The 19918-nt window shown below is 39.2% G+C and overlaps 1 protein-coding gene and 1 long non-coding RNA gene across 4 annotated transcripts in view; one reads left to right on the top strand and one right to left on the bottom strand.

Moving 5' to 3' along the window:
- Window positions 1-18574, top strand: part of LOC5571027 (transmembrane protein 164) — a 90411-nt gene extending 71837 nt beyond the window's left edge. For all 3 annotated transcript variants that reach the window (XM_021854868.1, XM_001659410.2, XM_021854869.1), the window contains 4 exons: window positions 3847-4530; window positions 4590-4788; window positions 4852-4952; window positions 16760-18574. In XM_021854868.1, coding sequence (XP_021710560.1) covers window positions 3946-4530; window positions 4590-4788; window positions 4852-4952; window positions 16760-17152 — 1278 coding nt within the window. In that variant the 5' untranslated portion in view covers window positions 3847-3945 and the 3' untranslated portion in view covers window positions 17153-18574. The remainder of the gene's footprint in view (window positions 1-3846; window positions 4531-4589; window positions 4789-4851; window positions 4953-16759) is intronic.
- Window positions 18575-18886: 312 nt separating this feature from the next.
- On the bottom strand, window positions 18887-19856 carry LOC110679610. Its single transcript, XR_002502638.1, has 2 exons — window positions 19494-19856; window positions 18887-19003 (listed from the first exon to the last, which is right to left on the bottom strand). It is a non-coding gene; the product is annotated as an uncharacterized LOC110679610 (long non-coding RNA).
- Between the last annotated feature and the right edge of the window lie 62 nt (window positions 19857-19918).

Genomic DNA, 19918 nt, shown 5'->3' on the forward strand with positions numbered 1-19918 from the left:
AGCTCCTTCAAAATGCAATTTATTATAAACAATTCTGACCGGCAAATGAGTTTTAACATAAACACTTGTAGATATCTATAAAACATTCTAAAGTGGTTTTTACTGAGAAGACCGTTTTTTAGCCCTTTTCAATGCTTCATTAAATCTGTTAGGATTAAATGCATGTATAATAAAACCTCAATAAATAACATCTAACATATTTATAGAGGAATCACTTATTGAATTCCTGGAGAAAGCCTTAGAGGAATATCTGCAGTAATATAAAGAAGTGAAATCAAAGAAATTTCTGGTTGAAGTTATAACTGAAATGCTGCAGTAAATCCTAAGAAAACCCGAAAAGATACACTGGATGCCACAAAATTCACTGTGAAATTTCCCGAGGTAAATTTGGAAGAATACTCAGATTTCTTTGAAAATTTCGTAGAAAACTCTTTAGTCTAAAGACTCTTGTAAACAAAAGGGCAGTTTTCAATCAGACTGGATCAAGTGTTATTTAATGGTTTTAAACAAATGTACTCAAACTATTAGAAAAAACAAAATATTCGCATTATTGGGTGTAATATTGAAACTTATCGTTTTCGTAAAACATCTATATCAAAATTACATTAAAAACGAAACTAATGGAGCCGTTGACTGATTTTACACGGACAAAATATCTTTTATGAATAATAGTTGAGTTTATCAAGTCCTGTAAGAATATTAAGTCCTATAAAATCCATTGGAGAGTCACTACCGGGTACCTCCGTTGATTTCACCACATTTAATCTGAACACTTTTTATTTTGTACCCCGATAATTGTCACATCGTTCAAATTAAAAATAGTTCAAAAGTCATTTAGCTCATGAAACGATGTAAAGTGAAATGGAACGCTTTGAAACGAATCGCAGAATCAAAACAAAACAGTGAAAGAAGTAACCAGAAACACGGTTCAAGGATGACTAGAATTTCAAATTGAAAATGAACCCCGGTTGTTTGCATGAGGTACCGTTCAATTTAACGAGTGCTGCACGGTATATGAATTTCGGGAGTTATTTATGTAAGGCTTCCTTAAACATTTTTTGGAAAAATCTCTGAAGGAAATCTAAGAGAAACCTCTGCAGAAATATCAATAGGAACCCTTGGAAAAATCTCTAGAGTTATTTTTGGATGTATCCTTGAATGATATCTGATTGACTTCTTGAACAAATCTAGAGCAAAAATCTTGGGAGAATTCCTTAAAAAGAATTAGATGCAAATTGGACCTTGTACCTTTGTAGGAAACTTTGAATTGGATGAATTCCTAACATATTCTTCCGGAATAATTCCAGAAGAAAAAAGTGGGCAAATACCTGATTTAAAATCTGATGAATTACTGGAGAAAATTATCTTATGGTAATACCTGGTGATACGTCACAAGGAATTCTCAAAGAAATTCTTGGCGTCATCAGAGAAATCTCAGGTGAGATTATCTGAGGACTTTTTATACAATTTTTAGATCTTTGAAGTATTTCTTTGATTAGATTTTGTTTGGCCTCTTTCTGATCACTTGTTTCATATATGTGATCTCTGAAGCACCTATTTTCTATACTCAATCGCTTCTGTGTTATTTTGCTATGGATACTTGACCAGTAATGATACAATCATAATAGAAATCTTTTTTTTTTTTCTTGCCTAATCAAAGGAATGTTCATAACATTACATTTACTGTGATCATGATAGCGAGTAGAGTATAATGATCGCATTCCTCTTTAAAACTTGACTGTATCTGAAATTTATATAATTACGAAAAAAAAAAGCATCTAGTAATCAAAACACGTGAGTTGTAAAACACGAACTTGTACTTGACCTGATAGCCGCAAATCCTTCCCGATAATGAATAACAATAAATTGCAAGCTCTTTCGCCCATACAGAGTGTCATCCTCATACAATGTCGTTGATTAGACAGACTCTCACAAATGTAATGTTTTATAAATAAATATTTGCGACCATGCTCAGCAAGATTATGATTATGAACACCCCACGGTTCATGACCAAACAAACATACAATTTGTGATTCAGACATTTGCTCGTTGAACGTGAACCTGCTCTGGACGAGGCAGACTGCGTGATGCACTCCCATCATTCACTTTAGTCGAATCAAGAAATGAGAAATGTAACGTTCTCCGACGACACTTCCAAACAAAGACGCTGTCTCTTCTCGACTTGCAAGACCGTATCTCACTTCAATGCGAGACGGGATCATCGTAGCTTTCAATAATCTAACTTTAATTGGATCCGGAAACGAGTCACTGCACTATGGTTAGAAAAGAAATAAGTTTGGCCAAAACTAATTTTGTCGGTTTGATCGGAAACATGTCTAACCCCGAAGTCTGTATACGTTGTAAGGCTAAAAGGAAACGGATACTTAAGCCAATTTGATGACCTAAAATAAATTTAAATGTCAGTACACTTTGAATTATAATTGAATAAACATTTTGTTAAATACTAAAAATATAAAAATCTCGAGATCATTTTTGGTTTGGTCGCCTCTTTGTATGCAGTCCGACCATTGCGCACTGTAAGACAATAGTAATTGACAATCGGTGGGCGATCCCATTAACTATGAATGCCACCACCTCATGACGAGTACCTGCAACATATCATTCAAACTGCCGGTCTAAACACAAATTCATTCCGACACAAACATACTCACCTAGGGGGATCGCGGAACGTGGCGCCACCGGTGCCTTTCGGAAAACTTCTAACTAAATCAATCGATAATAATCCAATTTTCTCCTGGCTGGATGGCGGTACCGAGTCGTGCTCGGTTCCCATATGGCCCTTGTTACTACGAAACACCAGACGAGCAAACAAAAAGGGAAATGCAAATGCTTCGCGGCAAGGTACATCTCTCTGCCTCCGGTAGGCAACCATACACAGTTGTGGAATGTTAAATGAATTTCCCACCGGAAAAGTCGTGCCAGTTCTTCGATCGACATCAAACCGCTCCGCAGGAACTTACTGGTTGATAATTTAATTTATTTATGTTACTTGAAAAGGGGTATGTGCAATCAACAGGAGGAAAGTATAAAAAACAGGTGGTTTGTTAGAAAATGAAGAGTAAGAAATAGCCCCTGGCTTCAACATAGGAATTTTTCAAAGTTTCAAGAGCATTGTCAATATCAAGTTTTGTTTGTGAAGAAATATGAAAATCAAGATTGCTATTGATATATGTTTCATATCTATTCCAGTCAGGTCAAAAATAATTGAAAGGGGAATCGCTTCATGGTGTATTTCAAATGTAACAGGAACATGATCAGAATCAAAATCAGCATGAGTAACCAGTTGGCTACAAAGCAGGTTAAGTCCAAATCAATCGTACATGGATTTCTAGAAGAGGAAAAACATGTAGAGCTATCAGGAAATATCCTGAAGAGCACTCAACAAATAAAATTCTGCCGTTGGAATTACTTTGAGAATTATTCCATGACCGATGTTTGGCATTGAAGTCACCATTGACAATTTTTTTTTTGACTTATTGCGAGTCAATTTTCGCAAGTCAGGTCGGAGCAAGGTAACTTGCTGTCCAGAGCATTGATAAGGCAAACAGGCAGCTATGAAAGTATATTTACCAAGCTGTGTTTCAACAGAAACACCTAATGTTTCAAAAACTTCAGTTTCAAATGACGAAAACAGTTGATGTTTTATACGCCTATGAATGATGATTGCAACTCCCCCACATGCCCCATCAAGTCGACCATTACGATAAACAAAAAACTTAGGATCTTTTTTTAGTTTGGGTCCAGGTTTTAAATTGGTTTCAATAATAACTGCTATATGCACGTGGTTATCTACTAATCATACGTTCTTTCTTTCTCCGGTTTCAGATTCTTTCCCCTTTACATCTATTGGCATTCGTAAGCGAACCACGCTCGCTCGAAGTTTCACCCGACCGGTGGCACGTTGCCTCCACCCCGACTACAACGATGAATTTCGAATGGGCGTACGGTGGCGTCAACGATTCCGTACCGCGGAACACCGGTCCGGAATGTGCCAGTTTCCTGTCTCCCGCTCGGAAAATACTGGAAACCGTGGTCGTGATCCCGCTGTGCATTATCGCCATCAAGTGTGCCATCAACCGACTGAAACCGATCACCTTCCGCCGGAACACGCCCTTCATTTCAACCCCGCAGCATCACGGTAGTTCCTTGGGCTTTCGAAGCAGTAGTATTAGTCATCTGGCCAATGCCAGCAATCACAATCTGCAGCACCACTACCAACGGATCGGAGGTAGCGGGCATCTCCTGGAACCCGACCATCGGGAACTGTTGCTACACCAAACGCACCATCGGCGGTCTTCGTCGGTGGAATACTGCAGCTGCCATCGGTGTAACAATGCGGCTCACAATCCTACGGTCAGCTCGGCCCTCGAGGGGGAATCTCCCACTTGGTTCAAGCAGCTGCTGCTCGTCACAATGACTCTGACGCTAGGCGTCGAAATAGGCTTTAAATTCGCAACTAGGACTGTTATCTACATATTAAATCCTTGCCACATTACCACAATACTACAGGTCAGTCTCTCTAATCTCATTCAATGTCTCCGTTACATTCCATTCCCCGTTTCTTCCAGATCTACCTGCTAGCTTGCAACAAACCGAAAAAGAGCACAACCGCCTTGTTTCGGTTGCAGATGAACTGCCTCAATGGACCGCTGTTGGCGTTTATGTTTCCGGAAACGGACAGTCGACAGTTGCCACTGGAGGCGTCCATCTACTGGATACAGCACGCGCTCATGTGCATCATTCCGATTTACCTGTTGCGATACGGCGGTAATTCTGGACAAGGTCACTATTCGAAGCTTGTTGATGCTAACTGTTGTTCCATACTTTCAGGGGTGTACAACATGGAGGCAATGAACGATTTTACGTGGAACGTCATCGGATACGCAATAATCATCTTGTATCACTACATAGTTCTACAAATCGTAGCAATTGTAAGTATTTTCTGAATAAGAATAAAAGTTTAGCAGGGATGACTCACATTTGGTGTAAGTGATGTTAATTTAGTTGATCGGTATATGATTTCTCTAGTGATTACTTAATAAACTGTTTTAAATATTTCTTTATTAAGGTAAATTTTAGCATATTGACATGTGGTTATTTCTTCACCTGACTGGGAATGCCAGATGGGCATCCTACGAAAAATGAGAACGATGGTCAGAGGGGCTAGCCTTTGAGCCCAACCATGGGGTCTCACTATTGCAGGTTTTTAACGTAGGACGATAGACTTACTTACCTTACCAGTCAGGCTAAGACCAGGGTGGCCTCTGCTGTACGTAAGAGACGTCTCCATTCGACTCGGTCCATGGCTGCTCATCGCCAGCCACGCATTCTGCGAAGGGTCCGCAGATCGTCCTCAACTTGCTCGCTGCGAGTATTCCCAAATCTTGGAAATAACCCAGTACATCGCTCTTGCCAGTGCATCACAACCGTATTTTAGCAACTCGCTCGGTAGTTGGTCCACTCCAGCGGCTTTGTTGTTTTTCAACCGTCCAATCTCCGTTTCTACCTCTTGGAGATCTGGAGGCGGAAGTCTTTTGTCGTGCTCCCAAAGTTATTTCCGTGCCACCTTCGCTACTGGCAACATCACCATTAAGGTGCTCGTCGTAGTGCTGCCGCTACCTTTCGACCACCTCACGTTCGTTCGTGAGAATATTTCCGTCACAGTCTCTGCACATATCGGCTTATGGCACAAAGCCTTTGCGCGAACGGTTGAGCTTCCCGTAAAACTTCCGTGTGTCTTTAGCGCGGAACATCTCTTCGCGATCTCGTTCTTCTTGATGGCGCTTCTTTCTCCGGAAGATCGAGTTTTGTTTGTTCCGTGCCTGTTTATACCGTGCCTCGTTCGCTTTCGTGCGGTGTTACAGCATTCTCGCCCATGCTGCATTCTGCCCATTCTTCAACTGCTCGCATTCGCCGTCGTACCAGCCGTGTCTCTGATTCGGGGCCGCTGGACCTAGTGCTGCTATTGCGGTGCTACCTATGGCGGATCTTATGTGCCTCCAGCCATCTTCAAGAGTGGCGGCGCCATGCTGCTCTTCCGTTGGTAGGGCCACTTACAACTGCTGCGCATATTCTTGGGCTACTTCTGAGCCCCGTAGCTGCTCGATGTTAAGCCGTGGAGTTCGGCTTTGACGTTGGTCACCGTCGAAAGTTTTAAGCGCATACATACAGCAACTAGGTAGTGATCCGAATCTATATTCGCACTGCGGTATGTGCGAACATTGGTGATGTCAGAGAAGAATTTTCCGTCGATTAGAACGTGGTTGATTTGGTTCTCGGTTAGATTATCGGGTGATCTCCAGGTGGCCTTATAGATATCTTTTCGGGGAAAAAGGTACTTCGGACTACCATACCACGAGAGGCTGCAAAGTTGACGCATCGTTGGTCGTTGTCGTTAGATACGGCGTACAGGCTGTTCCGCACGATCACCGGTCTGTACGCGGCGAGCAACCGTCATATATCTGCTCCAGCTGCGCGTAGAACGTCTCCTTCTCGGAGGACGATAGACACAACTTAAAAAAATGGTACCCCCGAAATCGGAGTCTTTCGGAGTCCACCGGTCGTGTGGGCGTGAAGATTCTTGCAGGTTGGATTATGGTGAGGTTGCGTATGGAGTTACGTTAGTTAGATGGTACTTACCCCTGAAGGAGAGTTTTTCGATGCGCTCACCGGGCGTTCAAGCCTAGGTATTCTCTAAAGTAAATTAAGTGGGTTTCAGGTTGTAGAGTCGTCGCGTACGGGAGTAAAGTCTGGCTTTCTTAAGGAAGCAAATTAGGGTCGCCAATATGCGGGGTCGTTTGCGAGGGAATAGTGGGAATATTTTAAGCACTTATGTGGTATTCGTACAGGGCAGTGACAGATTCCATGTTTCGCTGAGTTGTGTACACCTCATTGTTCACACTCTTGGCGGAAGGATCAGCCATCAAAGTTATAGGCTAAACGGGTATGCGAAAATATATTCTGGTCGCGGAGCAAGGAGGGCTCTTCCCAACTAGCAGTATCTCCCTTTACCTTCCGAAGCCTCTTGGGCCCAGTAGTCTCTGACGGATTTAGCAACCCAGAGTTTTACGTCTGGGGTTGGAACGGATAGGGTACAGTGAGACCTTTGGTATCTCATACCAGCTAACAAGTCTGCAGCCACATTCCTTTGAATATCGCAATGCCCAGTAACCCAGGTAAAATTGACTGTCTCTAGAGTATGGCCACGTATCCCATATATCCACGAGAGGGACGACCGTTTTGACTGTAAGGCTGATACACCCGATTCTGTTTTTGCACGGGGGATGCGTACCGTGCAAAAAAAGTTTTCAGTTCAAAATTTCAAAAACCGTGCAAAAAAAGTAACACCGAAAGTCTCGACGTTTCAAGCAAAATGAAGGTTTTGGCGGAAAAAATGTATGGAAACTTTTTTTGCACGGCCGTGTAAAAAAAAATCCGTGCAAAAACAGAATTGGGTGTATAACGTTTGCGGAATCGGTGAGGATGAGGGTTGGAGCACTCGCTGGTTGCATAAAAGATGGCCGCTGCTTCGGCACAGAAAACCGAACTCTCAGTTGGAAGGCTTTGACAGAGTGTCAGATCGGCTCCGGAGATTCCAATACCTACTCCACGCTGGGAAAAAGAGCCGTCTAAGTAACGGTGTATGTGTTTAGGGGATTTGGTGCGCAGCAGTTCAAGTACGAACGTTCTAAGCACCGTACAGTCATCGCCACTACGGAAGGTCTTTTTATCTGGAAGGAGAAGCTGCCACCTGCTCGTTCCATGCCAGTGTACTCTTGCCACATGGGAAAAACTGGAGTTGGCAACCTCACGGAGGATACCATTCCCTTTGGTCAAAGAGAGCAACCCGATCTTGCCAGCTGTTTTTGAAGCGTAAGTAGTCGCTTTGCGGCAGATGGCTGCGTTAACTCGATGGATGAATGGAAGGATACCAGCTTCTACATAGGCTGCGTCGGCGGGATTTGATGGAAGTAAACCGGAGATAGTGCGGACGTACCCGTTGACAGTTCGTTTTTTACAGCATCGAAAGGCTCTTAAAATTGCAGGTTACGGCCAATCAAAATTCCTAACGTCCTGACAGTTTTATTGTTTGGTATGTGTTGCCCGTCAATTTTGATTCCTGGACTCACTAGATTGTGCCGCGAGTTACAAACGTGGCCGCGGACGCTTTTAGCTGGAAGAAGCCCATTTGTATACTGCCGTTACTGCTGCTTGCGCTTTGACTCTGGTGCGCCGGAGTGTTTCAAAACTTGCCACCAGATATTTACATTTTTGTAAATGCTGAGGACATTTTGCTGGTAGCCATTAGTCATACTGGCAAGTTTTGAAACAATCCGTTCATCGCTACCAGGAACAGCGTTACCGTGATGACCGAGCTTTGAGGGACCGCAGTTTCCTCGGTGAAGGCGCTAGAGCTGTGGTTCCCTACTGCAACCCGGAAAGATCGATGCAGAAGAAAGTTTTCAAGGACGCCGATCAGGTTCCCGGAGATACCCCATTCCGTCAGTTGTTTTAGTTGTTTAGACGTCCATGTTCTATTGAACGTCTTGAAAATGTCCAGCAAAACGAGGTCTGCGTGCTGTCCTTTTGTCCGCGCATCATGAAGGAGGTCTCCAAGGAAGACGAAGTAAGAATCAGAGCCGTATCCCGGCCTGAAGGCATGCTGTCGATGCCGGAGGCGACCATCCGCTTCGAGCTGCTCTTTTAACCGCCGGTTAACCATTCTTTCCATCATCTTCGAGAATATGAGAGATATGAGACGATATTAAGATGTGTCCCGCGAGGCCACATTGATTTGGGAATAGGGATGCCGAGACTTTCTCTCCATTCGTCCGGGAATGAGCGCTGATGCCACATACTATTGATTAGCTCTAACAATTTCGCTTTACCTCCAAGAGGGAGGATTTTTAAGAGGAGGTAACCAAAACCATCAGGACCGGCGGATTTACCGGTACTATCCCCAGGGCAAAGTTAAGCTCTCGCATGGAGAAGGAGCAATTCAACTGAGAGGCGTCATGGTCCTCCGGAATTACGAAATTGGATAAGCTAGATTGATTGTTAGTGATTTTTTGGCGGAAAAATAGATCGTAGGCATCGAAGCTGACTAGACTATTAGAGTAGTGTCCCAGGGCTTCGGCAACCACAGACGTGTTCAGAATCAAATATTTCAAGCGTTTGCAATTGTGTGTCTGTTTAAATCAGCATAAAGTAGTATTTAACACATTCTCCCTACACATTTGTTTTCGCCATTCTAGATTGTTTGTCCCGAAACGACTATTTGTTTACTAACATTAAACTGTCTTGGGGAACCGCTTCCCAGTGGGAACCGAAGATAGTGACTCGGTTTTTTTCTTTGGGGTAATATTGTGATGCCAGAAGCCTGGTAAATCCTTCTTTCTCCGGATGGTCGTTGGAAAGCCTTTTAAATGCTTTCACAATGGTGGCGTGCTTTGACAATGAAGCGGGTGTCATCAGACTACCAGCATTTTTACGGAAACAACTTAATTAAATTTTTCATGAGGTCTTCCCAGATTATTTAATACAAAACATTTCCATACAAAAGACTTCTGAATAATTTTCAATGACTCTATTCTTATGAGCATTTTCTCCACCATTGCTTAAACTTTAAACCTAGTTCAACAATATGGGTAAACTTAGTTTACGACTAAGGAAAGTGAAGGAATCAGCGCTTAATATAATATTTTCAAATATACCTCCAAAAAAAATCTGAATAGACTTTTGTGGTGCACCATGTTGTTCCGATCAGCATTGCACAATCGATTTTGTATTTTCACGTTTAAAAAATAATTGAACTTTATACATGATTGTTCATAGTTCAATTATTTATTGACGAAATAGTTTAAACAAAATAAATAAGCATTGCTTTTGGTTTATGAATTCCAACAAAGTTGTTTACAGAAATTGGTTGAGAGATCCCTCTAAAAAATTCTTCAGAGGTTCCTCCAGAATTTCCCCTCAAAATTCCAGAGAATAAAGATCCTGCTGAAGATTTTTTAGCTTCCGGAATTTCTTCAGAGTTTCCTCCAGTAATTTCTCTAGAGGTTTATTCTGCAATATATACAGGTCTGCAATATATACTGTATTACATACAGTAATACAAGTTAGTTCTAGAATATATACTTCGTTGTTTTTTTTTCTAGTGAAATCCTTCAAAGATTACCTCCGGAATTCTGTAAGAAGCCCTCTATTCGTTGCTCCAGGGATCCATTCAGGATTATCCTAAATCCTTTGTAAGATATAATTTAAAGAATTTGCAGTTAATTTCTCCAGAAACTCTCATTTCTTAGAGATTTTTTCCAAGATATCTTCTGTAGTGCATCCAAGATTACTTACAGGTGTTACTCCAAGCAAGCAATTGTTTAATTATTTGTTTGAAAGCTTTTCAGGAATTACACCAGCGAACTTTTTGGTAATTCTATCAGGTTTATGTTCAAGATTTTTTACAAGAAAGCCTCTTTACGTATATTTTAAGTATTTTTGAGGATGATGGTAAAATAGATATATTTCTTAGAGTAATCTGGGTCATTCTTCAAGAAGTATACTCAATAAATCTTCAGATATTTCCAGGATTTTACGAACTTCTTCAGAAATTGCTTCAAGTATTTATTCAATTATTGGTCCAGAGAATTTTCCAGAAATTCACCTAGATATCCCTCCTCGAATTTCACCAGCTATTACTTCGAAAAATTTCCAAGAAAAATTCTTCTATGGGTGTTCAACGATTTAATCCATAATTTATTGAAAGAATTTCCCAAAAATGTTTCCGAAGGATTGTATTCCTTTCTTGCAAGAAATCTTGACATAAATTCTGTAGAAAACCCAACATTAATGTCTGTAGATAATCCTTTTGGGAATACCTCCAAGAGAACGCCTACATAAATTCAGATTGGGAATACTTCAGGGATTGCTCTATACATCAATTTCGATGAACGTCCATGTATGTGATTCTATATGAACGGTGTTTAGGTTACAGTTATATAGAATTTTCTCCACGCTGTACGCAGCAGCAGAAAGTTTTTAACGCCGTGCTACCAAATACTCCGGCTCCGCTGATGAAAAAAGGTTCATACTACGCTGTGGATTAAAACAATTTCGGTTCACAAGTCTATCCCTGGAAACACCTTCAAGATTGTTTAAGAATTCCTCCTTAAATTCCCCCAAGCACCCCTTGTGGTATGTTTACCAAAATCTCTAAACTGTTTCTTAAGTAATTCCATCACATTTGTCAAGGGGTTCTGAGGATTTCTTTTTAAATTTCAAAGTGGTCGTCACACTATAAACATTTCTTTAATAACGCTGCGAAATATTTTCTGTCTCAAACACTAGGGTAACGGTCGTATTTTGGACCCCCTAAGGATGTGATTTTAGTTTTCCCAATTCCCAATTAATTAATTGCACAGCGTAACCAAGTCAAATAACATGTTTAAATGTAGAGAAAAACTTCCTCTACGAGATACAAATGCCCAAACACTCATGTAGGATCCAAAAAACATCGAAAATTATTGAATTGTGAAGCAGTGTTTTTCATTATTTTGGACACACCAATACATTTTGGACCCTCAAAGTATATATTTTGGACCCCCGGCATTTTTTATCATTTGGCGACAAAGCTCACTGCACTGGTTGTATAATGTGCTTGCCCATAGTCTAATCAATCGATTGACAATGGAAACCCGAAGGAACTCTACGCTTTTAGTCCAGAAACTTGAAAAAAGTTTTTGTTTACACTTGAAAAATTTCTGACGGCTTCAATTTCTGTGTGTAACGTTTTAACGGTTGCATGGATGAACCGATTAAATTAAATTAATTTCAGATAAAATAAACACATTTTCTATGTACAAACGGTTGATGCAAGTGCGGAATAGTCCAATCTTTCCAAATGGCATGCGAATTGCGTTGGTCTTTCGACTTAAACTGGGAAATTTCCAGGAAAATGGCCCAGGGGGTCCAAAATATATTGGTTACCCTATACTAGAATAACGCTATTTAATTAAGAGTTGCTGAATCCTTTGCCGTTTTCAAAAATAACAAAGCACGTCAAGTTTTCGATTTATAAGTTGTTGGAAATGCAACATTTGTCGATTTATTTGCTCAATTTGCCGTAGAATTCAAACAATATGTGTTAAAAATACTATTCAACAAAATTCATGATACTTTTGATCCCCATTGTTTATGATTTAGAAAAGTATGGTATATTGCCATACAAAGCATACGAAGAATTTTGTAAGGTGTCTGCAAGAATGTTGAAAAACTCTATTTGATCGAGTTGAAAAACTGAATTTTATCGCGCATTTCAAACACAATTGTTTCATAGATGAACAGTTAAATCTTTAAACTCCATGTAACCAATAACGAAACCTGGCGGAGAAACTTTAAATTGTGACGTTTTGGAACATTTCTGAGAGCGGCATCAGATTCAGCAACCTACTATTGTAACGCTGTGTTATTTAAAGAATCTCTATGAAATTTTGAGAGGAATTTTCAAGGCGATTTCTCAAGTAATTCCCTACAGAATCTCAAAATCAATACGTAGTGAAATGTCTGAAGGAATTTTCAAAGGTTAAGATGCCTAAGGAAGAATATCAGAAATATATAGAGAATTTCCTGTGGATATGCTTAGAAAAAAATGGCAAGTGATGCTATAGAAATCTCCAAAGAACAACACTCTAAGCAAATTTCTGGAACTTGTGGAAATTCAATAAAAAAAATACTTCAAAACTTATAGGGGATTGTTTGTCCCGAAACGACTATTTGTTTACTAACATTAAACTGTCTTGGGGAACCGCTTCCCAGTGGGAACCGAAGATAGTGACTCGGTTTTTTTCTTTGGGGTAATATTGTGATGCCAGAAGCCTGGTAAATCCTTCTTTCTCCGGATGGTCGTTGGAAAGCCTTTTAAATGCTTTCACAATGGTGGCGTGCTTTGACAATGAAGCGGGTGTCATCAGACTACCAGCATTTTTACGGAAACAACTTAATTAAATTTTTCATGAGGTCTTCCCAGATTATTTAATACAAAACATTTCCATACAAAAGACTTCTGAATAATTTTCAATGACTCTATTCTTATGAGCATTTTCTTCACCATTGCTTAAACTTTAAACCTAGTTCAACAATATGGGTAAACTTAGTTTACGACTAAGGAAAGTGAAGGAATCAGCGCTTAATATAATATTTTCAAATATACCTCCAAAAAAAATCTGAATAGACTTTTGTGGTGCACCATGTTGTTCCGATCAGCATTGCACAATCGATTTTGTATTTTCACGTTTAAAAAATAATTGAACTTTATACATGATTGTTCATAGTTCAATTATTTATTGACGAAATAGTTTAAACAAAATAAATAAGCATTGCTTTTGGTTTATGAATTCCAACAAAGTTGTTTACAGAAATTGGTTGAGAGATCCCTCTAAAAAATTCTTCAGAGGTTCCTCCAGAATTTCCCCTCAAAATTCCAGAGAATAAAGATCCTGCTGAAGATTTTTTAGCTTCCGGAATTTCTTCAGAGTTTCCTCCAGTAATTTCTCTAGAGGTTTATTCTGCAATATATACAGGTCTGCAATATATACTGTATTACATACAGTAATACAAGTTAGTTCTAGAATATATACTTCGTTGTTTTTTTTTTCTAGTGAAATCCTTCAAAGATTACCTCCGGAATTCTGTAAGAAGCCCTCTATTCGTTGCTCCAGGGATCCATTCAGGATTATCCTAAATCCTTTGTAAGATATAATTTAAAGAATTTGCAGTTAATTTCTCCAGAAACTCTCATTTCTTAGAGATTTTTTCCAAGATATCTTCTGTAGTGCATCCAAGATTACTTACAGGTGTTACTCCAAGCAAGCAATTGTTTAATTATTTGTTTGAAAGCTTTTCAGGAATTACACCAGCGAACTTTTTGGTAATTCTATCAGGTTTATGTTCAAGATTTTTTACAAGAAAGCCTCTTTACGTATATTTTAAGTATTTTTGAGGATGATGGTAAAATAGATATATTTCTTAGAGTAATCTGGGTCATTCTTCAAGAAGTATACTCAATAAATCTTCAGATATTTCCAGGATTTTACGAACTTCTTCAGAAATTGCTTCAAGTATTTATTCAATTATTGGTCCAGAGAATTTTCCAGAAATTCACCTAGATATCCCTCCTCGAATTTCACCAGCTATTACTTCGAAAAATTTCCAAGAAAAATTCTTCTATGGGTGTTCAACGATTTAATCCATAATTTATTGAAAGAATTTCCCAAAAATGTTTCCGAAGGATTGTATTCCTTTCTTGCAAGAAATCTTGACATAAATTCTGTAGAAAACCCAACATTAATGTCTGTAGATAATCCTTTTGGGAATACCTCCAAGAGAACGCCTACATAAATTCAGATTGGGAATACTTCAGGGATTGCTCTATACATCAATTTCGATGAACGTCCATGTATGTGATTCTATATGAACGGTGTTTAGGTTACAGTTATATAGAATTTTCTCCACGCTGTACGCAGCAGCAGAAAGTTTTTAACGCCGTGCTACCAAATACTCCGGCTCCGCTGATGAAAAAAGGTTCATACTACGCTGTGGATTAAAACAATTTCGGTTCACAAGTCTATCCCTGGAAACACCTTCAAGATTGTTTAAGAATTCCTCCTTAAATTCCCCCAAGCACCCCTTGTGGTATGTTTACCAAAATCTCTAAACTGTTTCTTAAGTAATTCCATCACATTTGTCAAGGGGTTCTGAGGATTTCTTTTTAAATTTCAAAGTGGTCGTCACACTATAAACATTTCTTTAATAACGCTGCGAAATATTTTCTGTCTCAAACACTAGGGTAACGGTCGTATTTTGGACCCCCTAAGGATGTGATTTTAGTTTTCCCAATTCCCAATTAATTAATTGCACAGCGTAACCAAGTCAAATAACATGTTTAAATGTAGAGAAAAACTTCCTCTACGAGATACAAATGCCCAAACACTCATGTAGGATCCAAAAAACATCGAAAATTATTGAATTGTGAAGCAGTGTTTTTCATTATTTTGGACACACCAATACATTTTGGACCCTCAAAGTATATATTTTGGACCCCCGGCATTTTTTATCATTTGGCGACAAAGCTCACTGCACTGGTTGTATAATGTGCTTGCCCATAGTCTAATCAATCGATTGACAATGGAAACCCGAAGGAACTCTACGCTTTTAGTCCAGAAACTTGAAAAAAGTTTTTGTTTACACTTGAAAAATTTCTGACGGCTTCAATTTCTGTGTGTAACGTTTTAACGGTTGCATGGATGAACCGATTAAATTAAATTAATTTCAGATAAAATAAACACATTTTCTATGTACAAACGGTTGATGCAAGTGCGGAATAGTCCAATCTTTCCAAATGGCATGCGAATTGCGTTGGTCTTTCGACTTAAACTGGGAAATTTCCAGGAAAATGGCCCAGGGGGTCCAAAATATATTGGTTACCCTATACTAGAATAACGCTATTTAATTAAGAGTTGCTGAATCCTTTGCCGTTTTCAAAAATAACAAAGCACGTCAAGTTTTCGATTTATAAGTTGTTGGAAATGCAACATTTGTCGATTTATTTGCTCAATTTGCCGTAGAATTCAAACAATATGTGTTAAAAATACTATTCAACAAAATTCATGATACTTTTGATCCCCATTGTTTATGATTTAGAAAAGTATGGTATATTGCCATACAAAGCATACGAAGAATTTTGTAAGGTGTCTGCAAGAATGTTGAAAAACTCTATTTGATCGAGTTGAAAAACTGAATTTTATCGCGCATTTCAAACACAATTGTTTCATAGATGAACAGTTAAATCTTTAAACTCCATGTAACCAATAACGAAACCTGGCGGAGAAACTTTAAATTGTGACGTTTTGGAACATTTCTGAGAGCGGCATCAGATTCAGCAACCTACTATTGTAACGCTGTGTTATTTAAAGAATCTCTATGAAATTTTGAGAGGAATTTTCAAGGCGATTTCTCAAGTAATTCCCTACAGAATCTCAAAATCAATACGTAGTGAAATGTCTGAAGGAATTTTCAAAGGTTAAGATGCCTAAGGAAGAATATCAGAAATATATAGAGAATTTCCTGTGGATATGCTTAGAAAAAAATGGCAAGTGATGCTATAGAAATCTCCAAAGAACAACACTCTAAGCAAATTTCTGGAACTTGTGGAAATTCAATAAAAAAAATACTTCAAAACTTATAGGGGATCCTTAAAAATTGTTATATTTACTTTTTATAACAATGGTTTTCCGCTCTTTGTGAGTTCATAAGTTCACAACTAGGAACCTTCGTTAACCTAGTGGTAGCTTCCGTGGCTACAAAGCAAAGCCAGCAAAGCTGAAGGTATCTGGATTCGATCCACCACAGCACACAATGAATTTAAGAATGGCATCTTTAGCAAAAGAAAGCTCTCAGTTAATAACTCTAGAAGTTCTTTTAGGCTGAGAAACAGGTTCTGTCCCAGTGGGGACGTCATATCAAAATTACGAATCAGTTAATGGGATATTGGTATACCATGTATAAAATAATAAAACTTGTGATGCATTGTTAAAAAGAATATTATTTGCTCATATGTTAATATTTCCATCATAACATAAACAACTTAAAATATATACTACTCTTAGAAACGAATACAGTTTCAGAAATTCACAAATTAATAAATATCAGAAATAACTTACAACAAATTTCAATCTTTTTTCAGCCCACACAAGTGAACCTAAATCACATGCTCTGCGCGGCGATCAAGGATCCCTTCGATGGTCCCAACTACCGCGCCGCGGCCGTCGTCCACGAGGCCATCCTGTGTACCCTGCTCTGCAAGCTGGTAACATTCCTGTTCAATCCTCTTCCTCCGCCCATCATCACCAATCCTCCGTTCATCAAGAATGGCGGCTCGGCCAATGCGGAATCGCCGCTCACCACTGGGACCCCATCACCTTTGGCTGCTTCCTCTGCTCCTCCGGGTGTCACCACGCATCACTACATCCACTCCCGGCCCTCGTCCAGACCTTCGTCCCGATCGTCTTCTCCAGCCAAAACCGTTTCCATGCTGCAGGAAAACAACATCATCATCAAGACCAGCAAGATTGACTAGTGGTCATCGATTGCGGCGGCAGGATTCCAACGGAGCTGGACAACGATCTGCGGTGGCAGCTGAATGGGTTCCCTGTGTAGATATTTCATATTACTGAAGCCTACATGCATTTGATCTCCGATGTTTTCCCTTCGGAGGGTTGCTTAAGGGCAGGTCAGGGACTACGAACCCCCTAAACCATACGATTCTAAAAGAAATACCGGAAACCGTTTACCCGAATGACATTTACCCGAACGTCATTTATCTGCATGCGACATTTACTTAAACCAGGTTTTTTTTTGTGATTGGTGGTGCAATTAAATTGATCTCACTTCGATCATCAATTTTATCAGATACACAGTAGCCTCAATATAAAACTAAATCAAAGATTCGTAAATTGAATTGATTCTTAAATTGAGTCGCAAAACGAGGGAGTTCTGATCGTAAAACTATGTTTTGCCTCTTGGGCTCTGCTTGTATGTTAGTTCATTTTTATTAATTCAAAATTTTATCCATTTTTGTTTGATGTCTGTTATTGGGAGTTCTCCCACATTTTTGACTTTCAAATGTATATAATTGCAAGTTCAAGATCGTTGTACCAACACATGTTCGAAAATGACGACTTTCCAAACTTTCAACTCATTTTTTTTTTAATGTTATATAGCATTCGGGAAAATGTCGCATCCGGGTATGTGTCGGATTTTGGTAAATTATTTTTGGGTAAGTGTCGTATTGGGTTGCATGGTTTTCGGATAAATGTCGTTTGGGTAAATGGTTTTCGGGTATTTGTTTTGGTATCAAGCCATACACATCAGAGTATAAAGAATTCTTAGACTAACTTTCCTAATAACATCGAATCCAATATCCACGTTTTCCCCCTCTTTCTCATCTGTTTGTGGACGTGGATGCGACAATCGCATCTATCACTCCACCAGCTAACAAGACAAAACGCTTCGGATGGCAGTAGGTACCAACACATAAATATGCATAAGGTTGGGAAGGTATGCGGTCGCTAGCAGCATACGAACTGTTGAATGCCTTTTTATTGTAAATAGTATTTAATTGAAAATTTAAACAAAACACAAAACCAATTGATCTGGTTAAAAAGTAGCATATAAATAGCTTTTAAACAATTCACAAATTGTGGTAGATGGAAAGGAAACAAAACCGAGGCGAGGATTTGATATGTGCAGAACATCATTGCGTAGAAACAACAGTTGAAGGTTAGAATTTCATTTGGTGAAATATGGTTCACTCCATGAATTGGCCCCATTATTTAAAGAGGAGAAAACCAAACCACTTAAAAAGACATTAAAAATAAAATTGAACATGTTTTCCGATTTCATTTCATACGCTGAGTATATCTTCAGTAAATTTATAAATTTTATGGAGTGTTTCAAAAGTTTTGTAACCCCCATACGGTTTAACTCTGCAGAAGGGCCCGAAGGCGCTACGAAAATTTTAAAATTTGCATGGACCATGGTCTTTGGCCAGACCAACTCTAACAACTTTGTCGAACACATGAAAAATCTCAAAAGTCTTTGTAAAAACTTAGTTCCCTCAATGGAGCTCAAGATCTCTTGCCTAAATCCATCATATTCGGAAATACTTGCCACGATTGGCGGAACCCTTTGCTTCCTCACTTAAAATCGAAGATCAATGTGATATCTGATTTTTCTAAATTTCTTGTCTTCAGGGAGCTATTACTACCTTATCTTTACAGGTGGTACAATACTTGTTCAATCTTATTTTAAGTAACACTTTCGTTAAAAATGGGGCAAATACCATCGTGAAATATAATCCGAAGACTGGTCTGAAAACAACGCAATGATGGAAATCAACGGTAGACTAATTTGTGCATTCAACTGAAACCTTTTTTTTTTTTTTTTTTATTTTTTTTTTTTTAAGGCACTCCGTGCTCGTGGCCACTACTGCGCCGGATTCTGTTCGTCTGTATCTGCTATACCGATACAGATCTATTTTTAACTTAACTATATTTACATCTGCTTTCACTCTCTTCTACTCTTTTACTCTCACACCGAGCAGGTAGGAGAGAGCTCTGCGGTTCAGTCCAATCGATTTACATAAGCCATAGTCCTTTGCTCTTGCGGTGGTTCATTTTGCCGTGTTCCTAAGTCGTTTTTGAGGCTAGCTGCCTACAAAGAGGGTCAGTTTGTCTCAGTCACCATCTGATACTGACGGAGGATCGATGTGCTCTCCCAACGCACGGTCCTCCGTGCGGCGTCTTCTGGTGGCTGGACGGGTTTTTTTTTTGTGGAGGGGCTGGGAATTGAATCCATGACCTTCCGCTTATGAAGCGAAAGCGTTACCTCAAGGCTACGGACCCCCCCTCAACTGAAACCTATTATTTGTGATATCAATCATTACCTTTTAGCGCTAGATAATGCCATGAGAAAGCATTTTTATTCATAATAACTTTCTATCAGAAGATTTTCAGTTTGTTGACACACTGACAAATATTGCGTAGCATTTGTGATAACATTAAGAGCAAATACCAAAAATGTTTCTTAGTCATAATCCTCTGCATTAGTTGACAGTCAGAGGGAGTCTAGACAAACGACTTTTCTATAAGTTGTATATTGACAAAGTTATTTAACTTTACGAAACACTCAAAGTGTAAACCAACGTATTATAATAAATCGTTACCACTGATTTTGATCAGAGAAAACATTCAATCATTTCTAAGCTACCCTCTTTCTCTAAACATATTACAAGTTAATCCCCCTTTAAAACAAAAGCAAAGTCTACTTCTGAAGACATAAAGGA

Source organism: Aedes aegypti, chromosome 3, assembly GCF_002204515.2.
Source record: "Aedes aegypti strain LVP_AGWG chromosome 3, AaegL5.0 Primary Assembly, whole genome shotgun sequence".
Lineage (NCBI taxonomy): Eukaryota > Metazoa > Arthropoda > Insecta > Diptera > Culicidae > Aedes > Aedes aegypti.